The sequence below is a fragment of the Lepisosteus platostomus genome, chromosome 25, assembly GCF_059453375.1.
Source record: "Lepisosteus platostomus isolate fLepPlt1 chromosome 25, fLepPlt1.hap1, whole genome shotgun sequence".
Classification (NCBI taxonomy): domain Eukaryota; kingdom Metazoa; phylum Chordata; class Actinopteri; order Semionotiformes; family Lepisosteidae; genus Lepisosteus; species Lepisosteus platostomus.
The window spans coordinates 8,619,173-8,640,812 of record NC_142635.1 but is presented as its reverse complement, the minus strand read 5'-3'; the positions used below and the strand labels follow the sequence as shown (position 1 = coordinate 8,640,812).

The following is a 21,640-nucleotide window of genomic DNA, read 5'->3' as shown; positions in this document are numbered from 1 at the left end:
AATGATAGCACTAAACATAAACACGTACTAATCATAGGTCACTACAGCTGCATATAGGCATCACTGCATATCAATGACTGGTTCAACGTTTAATCACTTAAAAACCTAGTGCGTTAAAAATAATATCTAAAATACCGTCATGATATACTATACTCATGCACAACCCATACATTTAAGCAGATCCCCGCTTTTTCAAATATGTATACCCACGTACAGTATATCAATTTAGTTCACAGTCATTAAAGACTCAATTATTCTGTGCGTTCGTTTCGGTATTGTTTAATTAGAGTCAATATAATGTAATTTCAGAAGAAAGCAGGAGCAGAAACGGTTAACGCTGAGAGTCTTATAACTTTGTTTCATACAAAGTGATTCACTGACTTTTTTCCCCTCCACGAATAACTTTGTATTGCATAGGTTTATGTATTTAAGACTTCTGATTTAAAAGCATCTTAATCCTAGACAAAATCCTATCATGTAAAAATTGAACCATTTGTTTTGTGTGCAATATGCAATTACAGTATATGACAATAACTGGCTGTGCTTTGCTAGGAAATGCATACCGTACTCACTGGCCGACAATAACTTCACACATTACTTTATAGCAACAGGTCGGTAAACAATCCCTGAATAAAAACAATCTGTTCCCCTTGAAACGTTCTTATTTGTAAATGTTAACAAGAATGACGATTATATCAGTAAATAAGAAAGAACAATAAACAGAAATTCCTACCTTGAAGGTTTTCATGCATTGCCCACATTACACACAACTGTACGATAACGTATCCTGCCATTATTGAGGCAACTCGCAAACTGTATTTAGGAGCTTCGAAAAATCAAAATAAAAAAGCAAAAGTTCACTTGCTCACATTAGGAATGTGCTCATCTGTTGCCATTCAAAGAGTTAAGGAATTAATGCCTATTGCCTGATAACTCACATAAGTTACTAGAGCGACGTTCTACACACAAGTGAGTAACTGAGGTCGGATACTTGGCAGGAAAAAAAGCAGCACTTCTTTATTTCTGACCTTCGCTATGTTTATTGTTTTTTTATGTTCTTTAAACTTTTGTTTTTTTTTTAACCCCCTGTATTAAAGCCTGGTGATCTACGACTCGCATGCCCAGTCCCTCCCCTCTCGCATAATGAAAAAGTCGCACTTAATTTATGGAGCGCTCGTAGTATTTCAGAGAAACAGCATTCAGAATCTGGACCCTCCCCGCCCCACCTCCCTCCCTCCGCGCTTCCTTTCCGCCAGTTTGTGGCTGTATGAAGCAGTGTAACTGTATTTTAACTTTTAACAGTGACCTACCCCTATCCTCTTCAGTATCCTATACTGATTCTTCAAAAATGCCAGGAAAACGGGGGAAAAGAAACGTATTTGTTTTGTTTTGAGAGAACACCAACATCCAAGATGGTGTGTCTTCTCTGAGGGTCTCCTGAGGTTGAACCTAGTCCATCAATGAAACATTAAGGGCCAGTCGGGTGACCTAGCTTGTTGATCCAAGCTATAAATTCTAAGCCTCAAGAGAAACAACCTATTCACCGCTCTCGGAGCTCAATGGTTCTGTTCTAATTCTTCTATTTTAAGTGTCATTGGCTTTTAAGGTGTAGTTTCCTTCTAGTTTCTCATTTGCTTTGTAACGTTAAAATCTAAACGTATCTTTCCTTTTCATTGTATATATATCATGAGCTGCATAACCAGAGAAGATCAATAAAATAGCTGGCGGTTTTGATGTACAGTAATGATAGTCAACTCTCCCAGTATAATTAACTACATTACAGTGGGAGACACCCAATCCTGGGGACCAAGACCCATCCAACCAGCCTGCTACCAGGTTCCCAAGTTCCTGGGAGACAGGACACTTCAGCCTGACCAGCCAAGGAAGAAGTGATGCGAATCTGGAAAGCTTGCTCCCAAAGAAGAAGGCTTGTAGACCCCAAAGTGGGAGTCCCTGTGGCTGGATTCAGGATACTGTAGTTCCACCGCCCGGAGCTGGAGTCAGCACTGACCCCTGGGAACTGGGAGCTGGAAGCCCATTGGTTCCACTTCCAAGCCTCTGGCTTTTTATCATCCAAGATCGGAGTAGCATGAGAACAGTCACCATCCGGGAACTGAAATAAACCCCAAAGGGTTTTTTTCCGCACATGCAGTAGATTAGCTACAAATCACAAAGGTGTCAGTAAGAGGCCCAGTCAGCCACTGCTCTGTAGACCTCTATGCTGAAGATGAAGCTGATGGACATTAACCCCAATGGTGTAGACCCAAGGGAATACAGCATACTGATGGTGGTTAACACAGGGTTGCATAAAACTGTCGGAGACTGACCTGAGTAGGCAACCAACAACCAAAATGTCCGGTAAAAGAAAACAGTGTATTGTTCATTTTGGCATAAAACAATGCTGGTTATTACCATTAACACACGAAGGCAATATGCACGAAAGCTGTAAGGATACAAATATGACCAGACCTGTGAAGGGTAGAAATACAGAGCTTTTTGTTTTCACTCCTTTCTACCTGCACCTGCTGGTGGGCTCTGGAACTGTAATCCAGTTATGACAGCAACAGATGAAGAAATCTGTGTTAACCACTGTCCATACTTGTACTCGGGCAATAAGCTATACCAATGACAGACCAACAAATGGATGAAATATAAACAAATATTATACTCAATACTTGGTGGTTTCCTAAGCAGTCTATTCCTTCTACCCCAAATAAAACTATAGCAAGCAATGTGTTTGTAGTTTCTGAGGAACGATTGGGGGAAAAAAAAGTATTGAGTCTGTTTTGGTCAAATTCTGATGATTATTTTAATCATATGACCCCTGGAAGCTGTTAAATCCAGCAATACCTGAAATGTAGCCAGGACTTCACGACTGTACCAATTTTTGGGATTCTCATTTTGGGCTCTCCATAAGCTACATTTAAGCATACAACAGACAGTTCCTGCCCCTCGTCTCTTATCCGTGTCTAAGTGTGTAAGTGTGACTCATTACACAGAGGAAGCAACCTCGTAAGAAGACACAGGGGATCATGGGAGAAGAAAAAAACACTGGAAGCTGGGTGTTGCATCCTAATTATTCCTGTGTCTGCAGGAGCACGGTTTGCAGAGAGAGAGGGTGAGAATAAAGCACCTCTGCCAGTAGTTCATTTTGTTAAAAAGGACACAGAAATAAAGTGCTGTTTAGTGAACTGTCTATTGTGCCTCTGAGAAAGAGCCAGCCCCAGTGACGGATGCTAATATTGATCCAACAACTTGGAGTAGATCGCTTCAACATCGACAAGCTTTCAGTGAGCAACAAAAGGCCCAGGGGTGCTGAAGGATAGGTCCCCTAACACAGCACACGAAAATGAACGAGGGAAGGGGGGGGGGAGAGGGGGTCATTACAATTTAAAATCAGCTTCTTTCAAGTTCCTGGAGTTGGCGCTTGGAAGGGGGAGTGTGTGGGAAGAGGGCAAACTTGTTGATTTTGGGGCTGCGACAATGGGAGAAGAGCGGCTCGCGAGCTGCGGAATGTGAGGGATCGTGCGGTAGAGGTGTTCAGGCGTCTGCTGGGACAGTAAGACAAAGGGGGCAAAAAAACAGATCCCAGGCAAGCAAGGAACGGCCACAGGCGAACCAAAATCCAACAAACAGAGTTGGATTCTAAAAATCATGCGGGGAATCCGATACGTAGGAAACTGAAATTGTTCCACGGGCGGTGAAGATTAAGTGGAAATTAAAACATCCACAGATGTTTCGTGCTAACATTGCTATGAGACTCTAGGATAGCTCGATTGTCTTCTGTTCTAAGTATAGGTATGTGGTGTCTGTGTGTGTGTGAGCGTGTGTGTATTAATTTCATTTTTTGGGGGGGGAAGAGACGGCAGAGGAAACAGACTGGGAGCTCTGGAGTACAAGCATTGTATTCCATGTTTGGCACCATTTTAAATGGAAAGATTAAAACAATATATCAGTATATTAAAATATACAAGGTTAAATAATTTCCCAAATTGGCAAAACTACAATCCGCTTTAGAATCTTCTGCTAAACTTCAGGGCACAAATGTAGCGACTGAGAATGAGTTATAAAAGCACTAAACACATTAGTCACAATCAAATGTTGCATTGCACGAGAGAAAGGCCCTTAACACAGTAGCACTAGAGATCACTATTAGTTAGATATTTGAGACTAGAGGCTTTGGATTAAAGTTGAGGATTAGGGTGATGGGCTACAGGGTTAAGGTCAAGATTCATCAGAAAGTTCAATCAATCTATAAAAGGCTCATTCTTGTATCTACAGAAATTCAAACACCAGAGGACTGTCAGATCAAGTATTACTGTATGTCAGTATCAACAGGTACCATGAAACTAACTGGATTTAAATCATTATACATTAACGTTAACAGCAATTGGTATTGACTGACAGGATAAAAAGAAGGTAAATTCAAAAGGAAATGGAGGAAATAGATTTCTGGATAGAGGAAATGCACAAAAGATGCTACAAATAAAGACAAAAAATAAAATGACCATATAAGCATAAAATACAAATATATTAATTAATCTCTGTGCTTGCTGTTTTGTGGCTCATTCCCTGATGCAGCTCTCAATTTGAATATCACAAGACCATGTACGTACTACAGCTCTTTCCTGTGCTTCTGAGGTTGAAATTGATTTTCTCAGTCAAATAAACAATATTTCCCATGTCATTCAAGTTTGTTTTTTAAATAATAGCCTACACTTTAATGTGTGCGCAGACAAACTACCTTAAACAATATTGATCCTCAAACATGTTTGTAGGTGGCTTACTAAATGGTCATTAATTGCAGTTGCTGGAAGATGATCAAGTGTACTTGCCATGTTTCAAGAAAATATTTAGAAGTAAATGGTAAACTGCTTTAAAAGATCACAGTAGGTGCCAGAAGAGTTATTGTTCACTCTTCACCTTGATTCTACATAAAAATAATGATGTAAACAATTCTTACATCTTTTAGTGAGTGTGGCCAAGTATAATGAAGAAAGAAGTTGTGTTTTCAACCTGATTCTCTCTCTCTCTCTCCCTCTAGACAATTCAAAATGCTTTATCTTAAAATATGAAACAATCGTTCTTGAACCCTTAGTTCTGAGACTGAATTAAGGAGCATGACTACAGTGACACAGATATTTTTTATTAGAGCAAAGTTGGAAGATGCCTCTGGGGTCTTGTGCATCTAGTCATCTAATTTATCTACTTGATAAAGCATTAAGTTGACCATCTATCAGTCCGAATGGGACATTCACCACTTCAGTTAAAAGTAAGGACTAAGAGACTAAAACTTCCTTTTATTCAAGATCGAAGTTGGCAAAAGTCAACTAAGGCAAATCTGTAAAACAAAAACAAAAAATGATTATGCCTGTTATTAGTTTGTATGATTTATAGATGACTGTTCTTTGTCATTTGGGTTAGGGCTGAGAGAAAGTTAAAAGCAGAGAAATACCAACCAAGCAGTCCGTTTGGAAAATAACAGATAGTGCCTGCTATCACTTACTAAATGTCCCAGTGATGTCTGAGCCTTGAAACGCAAACGGTTTGTAAACCTGATGGAGGTGAAGAACGGAGGACACATAGCCAAGCAACAGATCTGTTTCTCCGATTTGGTTCCTGGTGTCGGAACAAGTTGAGCCAGAACAGTGGTCACAACCCGCGATTATCTTGGAACAAGGATGCGCACAGTGACTGCTGGGTTGCAACACCCCTGTTCTTAGGACCGCCAACCAGTTGACGGCCCAGATGGATCCACGAGTGGCCAAGTGCTGAGCCGTGCTCTGTACTCACCTTTCCTCCCGTGAGCCCTCAGGCGTGAGCGGAGAAAAGGCTGGGCCGGGCGCTGTCTAAGGCGCTCCCTGTCCTGCGTCCTGGATCCTCTGGCCGGCGCCAGCTGGGGGAGACAGGTGCACTGGCATTGACACTGCCTAGAGCTCTCTGCCCAGGTACAGAGAGACGTCACCCAGACCAACAGCACGCCAATGTGCATCTTCAGCTACCTCTCTAGTGCTCTGCCGGGTTTCACTGCTTCTGCAAGCATTCCATCAACTTCCCAAAGACTTCGAACCTAAGAAGCAACGCCAAGCGCCCGTTCACTGACAACTCTTGTCCCTCCCTGTGCTAAATTATTTGGAGATTGTTACAAGGCATGTTTTTTTTTTATTCGACTGCTTTTGTGCTCTCCCTCCCTCCCTTTTTTTTCTCTTTTGCTCTCCCTCTCCCTCTCTCTCTCTCTCCCTCTCCCTCCTCTTTCCCTCGCTCTTTTCTCTTTTCCAAGTTGGGAAACAATGATTGAAAAACAAGTTTCAGGCACCATGCTGTGAGCCCAGCACAGGGCAGGGGAGTGAGAGTGCCTGTCTTCTCCAGCAACATCTGTGTCGCTCATTCTGCGTGGCGGAGAGAAAACAGGGCCGATGAGGGGCGATTTCCACCAGATCCTTTTAATTAACCCACTATCTGGGTGTTGCTTTAATCGCATTCAGGCCGTATCCATCATTCTTTCGAGAGTTTGTCTGTAAGAATATCCAAACAGAAAGAAAGTACTTTTTTTTAAAGTTACTTGGAGTCTTTCTTGTCCTATAGAAGCGGGGGAATGTAAAGGAGGGTTTCCCGCCCCCCCATCACTCCCCCTCACCCAAATCTCCCACTACCCCCCACCCTTGCCTCTGCTTTAAACAGCACTGCTACAAAAAGGATGTCAGAGCTTTAGAGGATGTGTGTTTTCAAACAGAATTGACCGTCCCTGATAGCTTTAACTGCTTGTCTGCCAGGTTCTTTGTCAAAGGGCCTCTGGCTTTTGAGGAGAGGAAAAACAAAAACAAAAAAAGAAAAGGAAATAAAAGGAAGAAAAGAATGAAAGTGTCGTGAAACGGGATTGGTAGAGGGTGGTGGTGGTGGGGGGGGGGGACGTGAGACTGAAACATTATCATTTGTCAAAGCGGAGACAATAAATTCTTAATGGTGACAATTACATTTATTGGGCTCCTTGCGTTTCAATTATCCCCTGGCAAGACTGCAGTTCCCCTTGATGCCCCGCAAGAAAGCCGAAAAGAGCCTCCGTCCACAAAGGGTCCTTTTTCAGTTTCCCCTCCGTTAGTGGTGCGATTTCCCCGCCGCCCTGGCCTGGCGTCTCGCAGACGCGTCGGTCGAAATGCAATTAGCCTGAAGAAATTTGTAGCCACTTGCCTGCTCAGTGTGAGACTCATCCATCATCTTGGCTTTGGCTATAAAAAAAAACCCAAAACAAAACAAAAAAACAACTTGTCTTGTACTTTCTGTCTCAGTGTTCAAGTTCCCTGTCCTGCTCTTTAGTAAAACCGTGATTAACAGAAGCAGCATGCTGGGTTTTACAGACACAACCTGACTTCTGTTCTTACCGCAAACAAGAGCGAGAGGACTAACTCTTCTTGTTGCTGCACTGAATGACGTGAAAGTGATGGTGCAGATATACTTCCTTCTGGGGCCATCACCCAATGGAAGATGGATCTGTAGAGAGTTAGAGCAAGGTCTGTTCCACAAAACATCGCCTGGCTACAAAAAAAAAGCTACAGTCATTTTTAGTTGGGCTAAACCTACAATCGTGCTTAGTAACGCAAAGAGCTTGTTCAACCGACTTTCAGGAAGGACTTGATCAGCTGTTCAGAAAATCTGGATTCTCAACACTGTGAAAGAAGATACAGATTTTCCTAGACGTAAGGGAAACCTCTCTTTATCAAACAGCATCATTCTTATACAGTAGGAAGGGCTCGGGCCTTTTGCTTGCCAGGAGTCTTTTTGGAAGTAAAGTGGATCTTTCAGATAAACTGTAAAGAAGCAAACATGCCAAGTCTTCACAACATCATGTGCAAAACACAGTTTTATCGGAGGCTTTTTAAGCAGTCAAAATTTCAAAAAGCTCTGGGAAAGCATTTGTGTAAATAGTACTTGTGGAGGCCCAGTCTCCTCTCTGTGTACCCTGAGGCAGGGCTTATACTGTACATCTTACTGCTAGGGACTCAGCGTCTAGATTTCACTCCAGCTGAGCTCTGAATTACCAAACTAAACACTGAATTGAACTAGTAATCTGCTTAATTGAGCCGTTAAGCTGTTAACTGCTGAAAAGCTGCAAATAATTTTAACAAGGGTGCAACACAAATTATTTGTTAACTGCAGCTCAGATGGCCTAAAAAAACAGAAAACACTGTTCTAAGGACCAGGACTAGCCTGTTGTGTGTATCAATCTCCTCTCTGTGCAAGGTGGATGCTGCATATTGCTGGTGGTGAAGGGGGGTCCCCGTTACCTGTAAAGCGCTTTGAGTGGAGTGTCCAGAAAAGTGCTATATAAGTGTAAGCAATTATTATTATTATTATTATTATTATTATTATTATTATTATTATTATTATTAGCGCTTTGTTCAGAAATTAAGCTTATTCTGCAGGAATGACAGCAGTTCGGTCCATCCATCCCATTTCTAGCCTCTTTCCCAATTTTGGGTGGCAGGGGAGCCAGAGTTTATCTCGGCAAACAACAGGTGCAGGGCTGGGTACACCCTGGGTGGGATGCCAGTCCATTGCAGGGACGACAGGCAGAAACGCAGACAGGCGCACGCTCACTCCAAGGCCATTTTTCCCAGAAGACAATTAACCTACCAGTATGTCTTTGGACTGCGGGAGGAAATCCCAGCCCCTGAGGGACACCCACACAAACACAGGGGGAACATGTTAACTCCATGCAGACAGCGCCCAGCACCGCAAGTCCAGAATTAAACCCAGGGCCGCAAAGCAGCTGTACTAGCCACCATGCTGCCTAGAAATTAGGTGAAAAAACAAAGTAAGTAAAAAACAATCACTGTGTAATGTAGCTTTTAAGTGGCAAGAATGACAGGAAACCTGGTACAATGTTTGAGCTAAATTTAAGTAAAAAGGAAGCATACCACTTACTGAAATTGACTATTTCAGTGAAATTTATTATTTCAATGAATGCTGTGCACATAACCTAAATACAAATCACCAATGATATAACATAGCTTTTATGTCAAACTGACCAGAGGCTCAGCATAAAAAGCCTAGAAAGTGATGCGAAATCGAGAGGTGCTTCCCTATTTTCTCAGAGAAAGAGCCACAAGCCGAGCAGTGCGCCAGACTGATCACGCTGCGGCTGCTTTCACGCATCAAAATCATAATCGAGGAAACAAAATTAGCAACAGCGTTCCTATTAATTTGTAGACCCCCTGCCAGTGTGGGGCCGGGGCCTTTCCGCGCGGCCGTGTACCCCCTGCCGAGGCGTGGAAGCCGTTCGGACGGAGGATTGGACCCCACTGGAGAGGCAGGGTGCCACGCTTCGCTCCCCGAAGGGACAGCAGGTCCGAGCGGTGAGGGGCTATTGCGGACCGCTCTGACCTCTAAATCGGGCCTTAATCTTCCCCGCGGGGGGACAGGCTTTCCCCTAATCCCCTCCTGGGAGGAGGGTAGAGGCCGCGGCGCTGCCGGGCTGGGATTTGTTCCCGGGTGAGCGAGGCACTGACAGCCCCCTCCGGCCCAACACAAAGGGGGTAATGGAGCAGGACCAGTCTGCAGTGAGAAAATCCACACTTCTCTCCCGCGTATTCAAGAGGTATCGCCCTGGCAACCCCCACAGGCCCACTGAGCACCATTGGCCTTCCCAGCTCCGGCAACGTAGTGGGGCAAATCAGTTATTTTAAGAACCCCCCACAGCTGGCATTCTGGGGTCCCGCACAAGCTTGTAAAACTGGCCGCTTTCACGTTCACAACTACGCCTTTAACATTCTCAGAAGCACCGTGTGGTTCAAGAGTTCCTCTCCTCAACGAATATAGCTGCAGATCAGCTCTTCTGTGCTCCTGTTTCTGCAGCAGAAACTTCTGTAGCAAAACAATGCACTGATGAATGAATGAATGAGTGAATGAATGAGGAGTCTGTGATGGAGACGGCTTATAAAAAAAGAAATGAGCACGAGTTAGCAATGTTTTTTTTTCTGGGAAAAGTTAGAGCTTTCAGCTGTAGCTCTCCAATCCCATGATGAAACCCCCTATCGCCTCCGCCTGAGAGCACAACACTTCAGGGTTAAAGGTTAAACTTGACACTGATAGATATTAGCTTCTGGGGTATCGGCAGCACCCAAAATCCCAGTAAGTGGAAGAGCCACTGTGCTGCCCTCATGAGGCCTGCATGTGGACCATGAAAGGCCTCCATGCACATCTTGCACCCTGAAAACCAGCAGGAGGCCCAGTTCATCCGGCCACCATGTTACACGAGTCTATCGTAGGGTTTCTCCTGGGATTTCTGGAGGTCTCTTTCCTCCGGAGGATGATGAGCGAAGGTATCTGGGTGCAGGAACCAGACAGGGGAGTGGGGGGATCAGGATTTCTGTGGGGAGGGCTCCGAGTCTGGGGGTGGTGGTGGGGGGGAATGGTATTGGTGGTGATGTCTCAAGCGACTGGAGTAATGGGGGGGACGGACGGCAGGGATTCTGCTTGAGTGGGTCTCAATGGTGGGTCGGCTTGTTTAAGGAGAGCGAATCCCCCACCCAAGACACCATCCCCCACATCCTGCGCTGTGCGAGCACACACACCTCCCTCGCCCCTCGCCCCTCTCTATCTCCCTCTCCCTTTCTCTTTGTACACCCAGCTGGCTGCCCCACAAAGGCCCTCAGTTGTGCTTACCAATGAGCTCCTGTCCCTGAAGTCGCTTTGTTCTACCGATTTTCCCACTCCCCGGAGAGAGAGTTTGGAAATGAGAATTACGGGGAGAGAGAATGGTGTCCTGAATACAGGACATTGAAAAATACAGTAGCATCTGCCAGAAATAAGAGGGGAAACTACGTCCTCGGATACTGGGAAGAGTGAAATCTTGAACGGCAAGATACTGGGAGGGTCCTTTTTTGGCGTGTTGGTGGAGATAAGCAGCAGTTTTTACCCAGTGGCCCATATTGCTGCGGGAATTTCTACAAGACCGAGACCGGTGGGGCGAGCTGAAAGAGATCAGCTGTCCGTCGTTCCGTCACGTTCTCCAGAAAGACGAGAAAGTGACCAGAAAATTCTCCCCCAAAAATGGCATTTAAAGAAATGTAAGGACAACCAAGTCCTTTAAAATCACACAAAGTTCCCTGCCCCTTCCGATGCTGATAGAGACGACCTTCGGGGCTGGATTTCCCACACCTCCAGCTAGGAGGTGTGAATGTCACTGTACACCAGCCTGAAACACTTCGCTTGCCGGGCTATTGGCAAGCTGTGTGCCACACATCTCCTCTGTCATGGCATGGCCTGTAGATATCTAAGCATGAAGATAATGTCAGATGAGTGCAGGAACCAAAAGAAAACATCAAAACATATGATCCAACAACGGGCTGTACAGTATATCCCCAAAATAATGACCTATGACCCCTTCCTCCCTCGTTTCAGCCCAGATGCAATCTGAAGTGGGCTGCAGTGCAGAATGGCCTCTGTGTAGAGATCTGGGCCGGAACTAACAGGATTGGATTTGATTCATTAGTTTCCCTTTATTTTTCCTGGTTGGAATTTCACCACACGTCTTGCCAGCCTTCCTGGTATTAATAGGGGGCTTGGCGGGTGAAGGGTGGGCGGGGAGGGAGGCGGAGGAGGGGTGTGAGTGTCTGTAATGGAGCTCCTTGCCCCCAAGGGCTTATTCCTCTGCGCCGAAGGTCCACTTCTCCCCTTCCTCCCTGTACTGCCGCACAGGAGTCAAGCAGGGGTGTGTGAACAGACACAGATCTCGCTGTCCTATCTGTTGATTCGACACCAGGAAACCCCGAGCACTCCTCCCACATGTGTTCTCTTTCAGGATCCTACCGAGAGTTTATAAACAGAAGAATGGACATTCAAGAAGTGTCTGTAACATAATAATAATAATTCATAATAATTCCTTACATTTATAGTATATTGTGCCAGTCCGCTCCCCACACACCAGCTCTCAGTGGCGAGGAGAGCAGAGTGATGAGGCCAGTTCAGAGATGGGGATTATTAGGAGGCCATGATTGGTAAAGGCCAGGGGGAAATCCTGCCAGGACACTGGGGTAACATTCCTACTCTTTTCGAGAAATGCCCACAGAGAGCCAGGACCTTGGTTTTACAGCTTATCCAATTATTTTTTTTTACAGTATAGTGTTCCCATCGCTGGTATGAGTGCGTGTCCCCTGCATTGGACTGGCGTCCTGTCTAGGGTTTACCCTGCTTTGTGTCTGTCGCTTGCCGGCTTAGTCTCTGGCTCTCCCACCACCTTGAATTGGACGAAGCGGCTAGAAAATGGATGTATGGATGAATAGTATCTCCTCGCGATCTCCTCTAACTTTGTAGTATGTGGGAGAGTTATGCAGTCTTTCACATGAGGTGCCCTCAGTTCAGTGAAATAATTAACATTTCAATGCAGCAAAGTAAAGATGCAATTAAACTGTTTCCAACCTCGTCAGCCCCAGCAGTGCACAGGCTGTGTCTGGGGTAAATCAGCTGCACTCTCATTTTCATCCCCCGTGTCTTGTGAGGACCCTCTCTTCATTGTCTCCTGCAACAGTGCTGCATCGCTCTGCCAGACCAGCAGCACCGCTCACATCCATGATACCACGGTATTACTCCCAGCGCTCAAAACCCTTCTGGGATCGGTCTCCAGCCAGACATTCACAAGCTTCAGAAATAATCCTCAACACGGCACTACAGATTTGTCATAAAATAATAAATGCGACTCTATCGGTGTTTTGGGCATTTGAACGAGGGCAACAAACGCTAATCTGACTTTGTCCCTTGAACTAAGAGCCGGGACTTTTCTGTGTTCTGTGTACAATCTTAGGTGACCTGTTGAAGCACCTCTGTTCGTGGTGAAATGGGCATATCAGACCACCATCTTTGATCTGATTTTGAAAAACAAATCAGGGGCACTAGGCTAGACGTCCTCGGCAGCGAGGCTCAATGTATAGCCTTTTTTTTCTCTCACAGAGGTCAACCGGTTGTTCAAAATTCTGAAAAAAAGCAACAGATAGATTTATCCTTCTGCAGTGGCACCACGAGATGAACAACGTCAATTTCAAATCTTTGTGATATTCTTAGGAAATTAAGCATGGTTAGAAACTCTTTAAACCTTTATGTCAAACTGTGTTAAGAAAGGATAGTTTTAACTACATGTTGTTGCCGTCAAACAAAAAGTATACAACATTTTTTTTTCCTGGGCCAGCATGTGAGCATCAGCTTAGCTAACAGGTGTTACAAGTCCTATCCACTGGGGTTTTCATTTTTGCACAGGTAAACTTTGAAAGTCATATCTTAATGGAAATAAGGAGAAAAGTAAATTCTGAACAAAGTAATAGTAGTTCTTTGATCACTTGTTTAGAAAGGTTTTTTTTTGGAATAACAAAAGACCTTGGTTTTAGTATGGAAAATTTAAATGAGAAATTGTTTCCAATACCTTTATAAATCAATGTGAGTTTAATGACTTTATTGTGGTAACTAAATATTTATCTTAAAGCAAAAACCACCAAGTGGTCTAACATTGGAGATTGTGTGAGACTTTTTAATAGAATGTGAGTTTACTGTGAAAAGATTAATTTTCTTCATTATTGATTTACAATACGTTACTTTTAATAGGGGAATCCATTTTAAATCTAAAGAAAACATGATAATTTGAAACGAATCTCAACGATTAAATTTAGTAACAGTTCTGAAAGGAAAAACTAATTTTGAAGCATTTTACAGCGCTAAATATGCTAACTTACTTTTAACAGTAAGAGACAACACAAGTGTAGAAAAACAATTTATTCAGGAACTTCAAGACCCTTTTTTACATTTGACATCTATGAGAGAATTCAGGAAATGCAGAAGCTGCTGATAAGTCACAAGTTGGTAGACAGTTTGTAACAGTTGTTCTTTTCCATTAATCATCTTAAGAGCTTCTGCAAAAACATGCTGGTTTTTATTTAGAAATTGATGCATAGCCCAAGGTTTTCAAAAAGGATTGTGTAAAATTTCTGCTGAACTTAATCAGCAGCAACTTGTGGAAAGAAACAAAAGAGCACAGATATATTGCTGCCCTCTACCAGATCTTTGGAGAATTGCTTTCAATGCTGAAGTGCGCTGTACAAAACCAGCATGGCATAAACACCACTTCTACAACCACCTCAGAACAGGGATGACAACTCCTGGCTTCAAAAGCTATAGGAGTCCTCTGTTCTTAATTTAAACTGAGCGTAATTTGTCGATTGGACAAATTATAGGCAAAACATATCAAATCACTGCTCTTCAGTTTGTAATAAGTTGGTAATTGAAAAATATCTCTAATAACTGCAGTATTCAGGACTTTTCAGAACTGGAGCTGTCAATCTCCGATTTAGATCTTCCCACGTGATCAATGATCAATATGAAACTTGCTACATACAGTACTTAATACTAAAATATAATTCAAAACAATTTTACAAAGGAGAATATGTACATATCGATACAAATATAAGTAGTTGTGAGCAATAATACAATGTTGCTCCGGCTTAAAAACAGTGACTTTTTATAACATCAGCTGCCCAGATCAAGGAAGAACCGTGATGTAAGTTCTTGTAAGACGGACAGACACAGTGTAAAAAAGAAAGGTTCCCCAGAACAGTAACATTCAAGTGTCATAAAAGAAGCATTCAATTTAAGATGCAAATGGACTCAAACCCCCTAAAATACCATGCCCATGAGATGTACATATACCTGAAGGTGTGGTCTTCTGTGAAACAAGATTTGTGGCCCAGAGAATGGATGTTGACTATCGATATACAAGTTGCAAATTCATGTGTGTACTGAATACCCATTAACCAAAACACTACAAACAGAGGGTCATTATCAAGTAGACCAGGGGTGGCCAGCCCTAGTCATTGATGGACTCAAACCAGCAGGTCAGCCTTAGAACAACTTGTAAAAACTTGGAACACGTTCATTTCTGATCAAATTAGTAAACTTTGGGTTCAGTCAGGTCAGGAATGTCTAAAACCCAGCCCTGGAAACCTAAACCACCAGGTGTTGGTATTTTCATCATAAATCACATAATACACAAAAACTCAGAGTTCTAGAAAGCATACCGGCTTGACGCATTTTTCTCCAGTAAAATACAACAACCACAACAACGCATAACAGCGTGCATCTGGATCCATGTGGGGAGACTGCAGCTTCGATGTTCATTAGCAAAAGCTGCAGCACACCTGGGATTTTCTGCCATCATGTGGGGGGATCACCAGGGAGTGTGGAGATCTCGTAGGGAGGGGGCAGGGTTCTCCTCTGGCTTGCACATAGACCCTGGGATTTCCTCTCGGAGGAGTCAGTCTCCGGCTCCGCCTGGGGGCTGACGCTAGTTCGTCCTCAGAGGCTTGGCATACACGGGCTGCAGGAGGAGCAGGGGCAGCAGCAGGAAGAGGCTGGCCAAGAACACGACGCTGACCAGCGAAAGGAGGACATAGCGGCCGATGAAGAAGGTGTCCACAATCTGCAAAAGAAGAAGAACCGGCCGTCACTTGTTCGAACAATTCGCCCTTTAAAAACACAAATCTTGAAAATGCCTACCTGTATGCCAAGCCACTACAATAATACTGTAGTTAGCACTGGTAATCTAAAAATATCCCGAGTACATGTGGAGGGAATATTATGTAACACTTCCAATCAACCAAATAATATTTAGAAGAGGTATGAAACATTTTTGTTTTATTTTGTTTTCAAAATGCCTGAGGCGTGCTGAATAGTGAATCCTGGGGTTTTCCGAGACTCATCCACAGTGTTATTATGCAGGTTTTCATCTCGGCCAACCAGAATCATTTCTCTCTGTGTCACAGCTTCATAGATACCAGTTAAGGCATTTACAGGGACAATACTGTATCTTGTCAATTTTCTCCCCTCGTTTGAGGGAGTTGCAGACTTACTCCACCAGGTGTCAGACATAAACCTCTGAGAAAACCAGGTTTTCGAAGTAGTTACACTATGAATTTCTGCTTCTACTTAATTTCTACAGAGATGTAAATAAATAGCCATTGCCAGTATAGGACCCTGAATTGGATGAAGCAATTAGAAAGTGGGTGGATTAACTGATAGATTCCAATATTACAAAATATAATAGAGAAAATAAGCTTATTAAAGTGAGTGCTTTAAATGAGGTGAAGCTAGCCTTTCAACAAACACCACTGTGAGAGTGCAGTGTATGTATCAAAACAATTAAGCACGCCACAATTCTAGGTCTACTATTTACATGATACACTTGCATAGAATGGAACATAATAAGACAAAACAGTGCTGTAAACCGATGGAAGAGGTCAGCTTCCCAGAGGAGCTGACGGGAAAGAGATATATTTTGCATGTTAGAAATTTTAACTTCACCTTTTGTTATGAACATTTTCGGATGCTCCCAGTTCTAACGTTCTCAATAAATGAGGCCGGAGGCAAACCAAAACCTAAAAACAATGGAGCTGCACAGCTCTCTTCAGTCATCGGAAAAGCAACGAGATGTGCATTTTGCATGTCCTGTGCTACCAGGCTCAGGCAGCTGGGGGCGCCAGTTCTACACCGTCTCAGAATTCGGCAGGGAGGGGGGTGGCGGCAGATCCGATAGTCTTTAAAAGATGCAGCGAGCGAAGGTTAAACCTGGACAGTTGTTGTTTTTGCCGTGTTGTCTGTTAAAAGAAACGAGCTGAGGGAACGGGGGAGAATGCTAACCTGGTCCCCCAAAGGCCTGGGCCAACACGTGACCAGGAGGCCATGAGACAGACATCCAACACCGCAGCTGACTGAGGAAAGGGGAGGGGGGGGGTCTCCTGTGGATGCGATGTTCTCTCGTTTAACGCATCTCACTTTTTAATTAGCCAATTAGCTGGCCAGCGAAGCACAGAGCTGGGGCCATGTATTATTAATGTGGCATCGAGCGCCGTGCTCAGGGCCCCGGTCTGGGGCCTGACTAATTGGCACTGTGATATTTTGCCTTTGTTTAACAGGGAGAGGTTAGCTGCGGCTCGCTCTCCAGCAGACAGTTGTTAAAGGTCTCTCAGAGCGTTTGGGAGAGTTGTTTTGCGGTGACCGTGTTCGGGTTCAACTAAAAACAACACCGATACCTGAATAGATGTTTTGCCCACTCGTCTGTAATCCAGACGTGCGTGTTTAACAAGCTGACTCAAAATACCCCTAATTCATCCTGACTGCTGATTCAGAAACAAATATGTTTTATCCATATTCAGCACCATGACATCACTGAGCACATTTCTTCACTTGGAAGGTGTGGTATTGTCCTGTATTCCAGGAATTCAAAAAACTACATATAAAGTGTTTTTTGTTAATTAAGCTGTCTGCACATCTTGAAGCATTCTGCAATGGTACTGCAGCCACAAAGAGAGAGAAGATGTTCTGACTTTTGCTGTGAGGCCAATTACCCTACACATATGTCAAGAGTCAATTCTTTCAACATGCAGCTTACAATGCAGTATGTTTTTATGTTGCTAGATACAAAACGGATTCTTCTGAAATGCAAATGCTAGAAAAATAATATCACAACACTGTTTTTAACATCACTGTAAAGCACACGGTTCTCTATAAGATTTCAGAATAATTCTGTTGGATTAGAGATTTTAAATTGAAAGTTGTTCCCCTAACTTCAATGGGAATAATGAAAGCACAGTTTAGAAAATCAAAACCGTAGCAAGCTTTTTTTCCCCCACCTTTGGAAGAAAAACGTGGTGAATCTGCCCTGTTCTCTTGGCAGAAGCTGGACAAACAGAGGAGAATAATGTCTGTGTTTGTGCAGCAGTGCTGTGCCGGGCAGATAAAACCGACCTGCAGGTGTTACTGGCATGTCAGTGTTTCTCCTGCAGGGGGACCACTGCGCTCTGAGAGGCGCTTCTGGACCTTGCCCACTAACAAGTGAAAACAAAGCTTCGGAGGAGATGGGAAGTAAGGAAAAGAGCTTTAGATTAAACCTGTCCAAATGAAAGGAAAACTAAGTGAAGACTGTCATCTTATATTTTACACAAGTAATACACATAAGATGTATAATGATGAAAGAAATCTGTTTTCTCCAATCAAATTTCAATATATATCCATACCTAATTCTTTTGTACAATAAGAACCATCAACTGTGCATCTCTCAGAGTTGAGAGAACAACTTTAAATGGGTTTTTTTGTGCACTTTATTTGAAAAGGGAGGCTATCAGAGCAACAGAAAGATTTAAAAAAGAGTTATGACTGCGTAAACTTACCTCCACTTCTTTGACGGGAGAGGGGCTCTCTGAGGCTCGAGGGAAGAAGACGAGGGTGAGAGTGATGATCAAGGCAAGGAGAAACACCGGGACGACAGATAGCCTGGGGAGAAGGTGGAGCAGGATGCTGATGTAATTTTCAGCCAGCTGTGACATTTCCTGCAAACCACAATACTGCAAAGCGTGTCCTGTACAATTAAAGACTCCAGATTTTTGCATCTCTGGGTTGCTCAGGTTACTGCATTGACACCAATTATCTGATGCCAGAAATGCAGGCAGTTAGTAATTTGCATTAAATAAATTAAATTAATAAATTAATTAAAGCAGATGCATTTGGGTGCATTTCATCGATCTGTATAACAGTGCAGAGTTACAATGTCTTACTGGTACTGAAAGGTTTAGAAGTTAAGAACGTGTCTTAAAGTAAATTTCACAACAAGACCAATGACGCTGTGTGCAGCTGAAAGGCAGTTCTGTGCTAGAATGGCAAGAACGGGGCAACTGGAAGCTCAATATTTCTAGATCTCTTTTTGGAAATATTTTCTTTTTTAAAAAAATTAAACAAAGGCAGTTATTCAAGTAAAATCACAACAAAAGCCGAAAGGGCATGAGTGCGAAACCGTACAGGCCCGCCCTCTTCAATTGGGGTTTGGTGGTATTGGGTATGACGGTGTCCTGGACTGGAAATAAAGAAATAGAGAGTAGAAATGGAAAAAAACCAAAACCCCGCCAAGGAAGCCGTCATCGCTTCAGAATCAACCTCAGTCGCGCCTTCGCAATGATTGGATTTCAGCTCGGGCAGCACCTACAGTACCTGGCAGGCCCAGACGCCCTCGAGAGCAGGAGGCACAGCACCAGGGCCACAATCCAGGTGAGGGCGAGGAGGAAAACGCCAGTGCCGGCTCCCAGGACTGTTCCTGCCATCCTCTCATGCAGCAGGGTTACAGGGACATGAGCTCAGGCAGAAAATCCTGTGATTGCAGCACAAAAGAGCTGTCTCACACTTGTGCGGGCCTTTACAATTGTACAGCACTGTGACAAACGGTTCGCATTATTTTGCTCTCACCTTCATGGTAATAATGACATGTACAGGAGAGGAGTTTATTGCCATACTGTAGGTACATGGGGATTTTTATTTGTGCTGATCTCTCATGAGACAGCACAACAGACAACAACACACAAAGCGGACAGTACATTACAAACATAATGAATACTAACTACCCAAACAGTAAATATGCTGAAAGGAGAAGAAAAGAAACACAACGTTTCGGCTGTGGAGCCTTCTTCAGGTGTGGTTCAGGTGTGTGTCGGGTCCTCCACACCCGAAGGAGACAACTGAAACGCTGCGTTTCTATTCATCTCTTTTCAGCCTGGAATAAACCTGTACTTGTTCCTTTGCAGCCTACGCATGCTGACGCAGCTCCCTACTTGAACAATAACTATGTTGTGTGGACAATGAATATGTACTGTACAGCTGTAGTGAGAAACACACTTGGTAGACCATGCACGGAGTGTACAGTAAAGATGTGCACTGAGTAACCATTGTGATATAGTTAACCGAACACTGTGGTAACAGCCAAGGGCTGTGTCCTGTGAGACAATGGAGAGTGAGCATGAAGAAAGGTGTGAGTTAGATTAGTGATGGTGTCCTCGGCTATGAAACTTATTGAAAATTGTTGCTTTAGTGTAAGAATCCATTCAGAACAACAGCAAATGAGGAACTCGCGGCAAAGTGAAGGAATCTTGCCAGATGATACCATGATCCTGCTGCTCATATTCAGCTGTATATACACACAAACACACAAAAGCAAGATGGCAAGACGATTTTGAAAGCCTGAGATCACCTCTTTTGAAATCGGGGTACCTGCAACCTCGACCCCCTCATGGTAATTTTATGCGACAGAGACGCGCACCAGCGCATGGTTTGCGCCAGAGAATTGCACAGTGGTGGGAAAGTGTTACGGTATGTAACGGGTGTTTTAAAATAATAAAAGTGTTTTTTCTTCTTCTTCTTCCGTGCTTTGTGCTCAGTCCCTCTTTAATGCTTTTATCATTATCAGTCATTGTGACTCCTCGTTGAAGAGCCGAGACTTTGGGTGGAAAAGGAGTAATAAAATGTTTTGTCGCAGTTTCCCCACTAAATTTCCACTTACTACGGACGTAGATGACAAAAACAGGAAAATTCGGACATTAGGTAAACTGAATTAAAGGTATCAGGGTGAATATTTATTTGTACTTACGGTTAGTGGAGAACTGTCAGCTAAGTACTAAACTAAACAGTCTGCCGGATAAATTACGGCGAAATTCAATCACGTTCCCTTGTCTCGACGGCAGTTTAAGCTCAGTGATATTCAAGATGTAGAAAAACACGCAGGAGAACTGGATAAAACCATCGTAAGGCGCTGAAAACTCCTGTATAGATCGAGCCTATTTAACATAGCTATCTACAGGATTTTTTTTTATTCCAGAGTTACAAAAAGCATACTGTACCTACACTGCATTCAGCGCCGACTACAGCCGAAGTCAATTTCTTCCCTGCAAACTAAAGTAAAAAAAAAAAACTACTGCACTACGTGTCGGACAGTGCGATGCGAGGAGATTCTGATTTTCTTGCATGAAACGGCAAATCAGGTAACGTTAGATACGTCTTTAATCCTACTATTCGTAGTCGAAGTATGTCATGAACTGACACCACCAAGACGAGGCAATCGGTTACAGCCTTCTCGCTGCGATTGCAATTCTGCAATCAGTGGGGGGGGAAAATCTACGCACCGATGCAAAATTTGAAAAGAAAAAAAAACAGATCTAATGCTCGACAATGTACCTCGGTATGTTGAAATACACTTTTTCTTTTGCATCTAGCAGCATGAGGTTACCTGATCCTCTTGATAGGACAAGCAAAGCTTTCATCGGCTCCCCTGGCAACCAACGTTTCTACACATCAGCTCCTGCCAAACCTAAACCAAACCTTGGCGGAAGCGACGAGCCACTCTCGGAAGCCGATGCTGAAGCGCTAGGGCTGTCGGGAAATGTAGTTTTCCTGCAACGCGTCGGGCTGCAAGACGTGCTGTAACAGTGCACCCGTTTTTTATACTCGGATCTGCATCGCCGTTAAACCCATTTTTTACCCAGGTCAGTTTCCCCGCATATTTTGCCCGTCGCACCCAAACACTCTCTGTGCCCCTTGAGACCATAAGACCTTGCTTCCTTAAAGCAACCGAGATCGGCTCTTCCGCAGATTTATCTGCGCTTCATCACTGAGATTTGTGACTGCTGTGTCTCAGGTACTGCGGCAAGCACTCGAGCCACAGTGACCTGTCTCAGGGCAATAGTTTTCAATAGTTTGTACCTTCTAGTAATTGTTTGGGCCACTAGTAAGCCCCGCTCCTTTCCCTTGCTACTTCTCCTAGTGCTGCTGAGTAAAATGTTGGAGGTCC

The 21,640-nt window shown here is 43.7% G+C and overlaps 2 protein-coding genes across 3 annotated transcripts in view; both read right to left on the bottom strand.

The window, feature by feature from the left end:
• The window catches only part of robo4 (roundabout, axon guidance receptor, homolog 4 (Drosophila)), a 28,833-nt gene extending 22,681 nt beyond the window's left edge, over positions 1-6,152 (bottom strand). The window contains exon 1 of one of the 2 annotated variants that reach the window (XM_088619289.1): positions 5,794-6,152. In XM_088619289.1, the coding sequence (XP_088475415.1) occupies positions 5,794-5,992 (199 nt within the window). In that variant the 5' untranslated portion in view covers positions 5,993-6,152. Of the gene's footprint in view, positions 1-733; positions 1,200-5,793 lie in introns of those variants that run through there. The other variant, XM_088619290.1, reaches the window with a different exon arrangement.
• Positions 6,153-13,743: 7,591 nt separating this feature from the next.
• tmem218 (transmembrane protein 218) lies at positions 13,744-21,208 on the bottom strand. The gene is made up of 4 exons (XM_088619377.1): positions 21,080-21,208; positions 19,018-19,174; positions 18,204-18,306; positions 13,744-15,457 (listed from the first exon to the last, which is right to left on the bottom strand). The coding sequence occupies exons 2-4, from the start codon at positions 19,125-19,127 to the stop codon at positions 15,323-15,325; spliced, it is 348 nt and encodes a 115-aa protein (XP_088475503.1). The 5' UTR covers positions 19,128-19,174; positions 21,080-21,208; the 3' UTR covers positions 13,744-15,322.
• Positions 21,209-21,640: the final 432 nt, after the last annotated feature.

Bases quoted from the DNA above. Each gene is read 5' to 3' on its own strand.
- tmem218 (XM_088619377.1), bottom strand. From the start codon at position 19,127: ATGGCAGGAACAGTCCTGGGAGCCGGCACTGGCGTTTTCCTCCTCGCC. The intron at 18,307-19,017 runs GTACTGTAGGTG...CCTTCTCCCCAG, and splicing joins AGGGCGTCTGGGCCTGCCAG to GCTATCTGTCGTCCCGGTGT. The intron at 15,458-18,203 runs GTAAGTTTACGC...CTTCTTTTGCAG, and splicing joins CTCCCGTCAAAGAAGTGGAG to ATTGTGGACACCTTCTTCAT.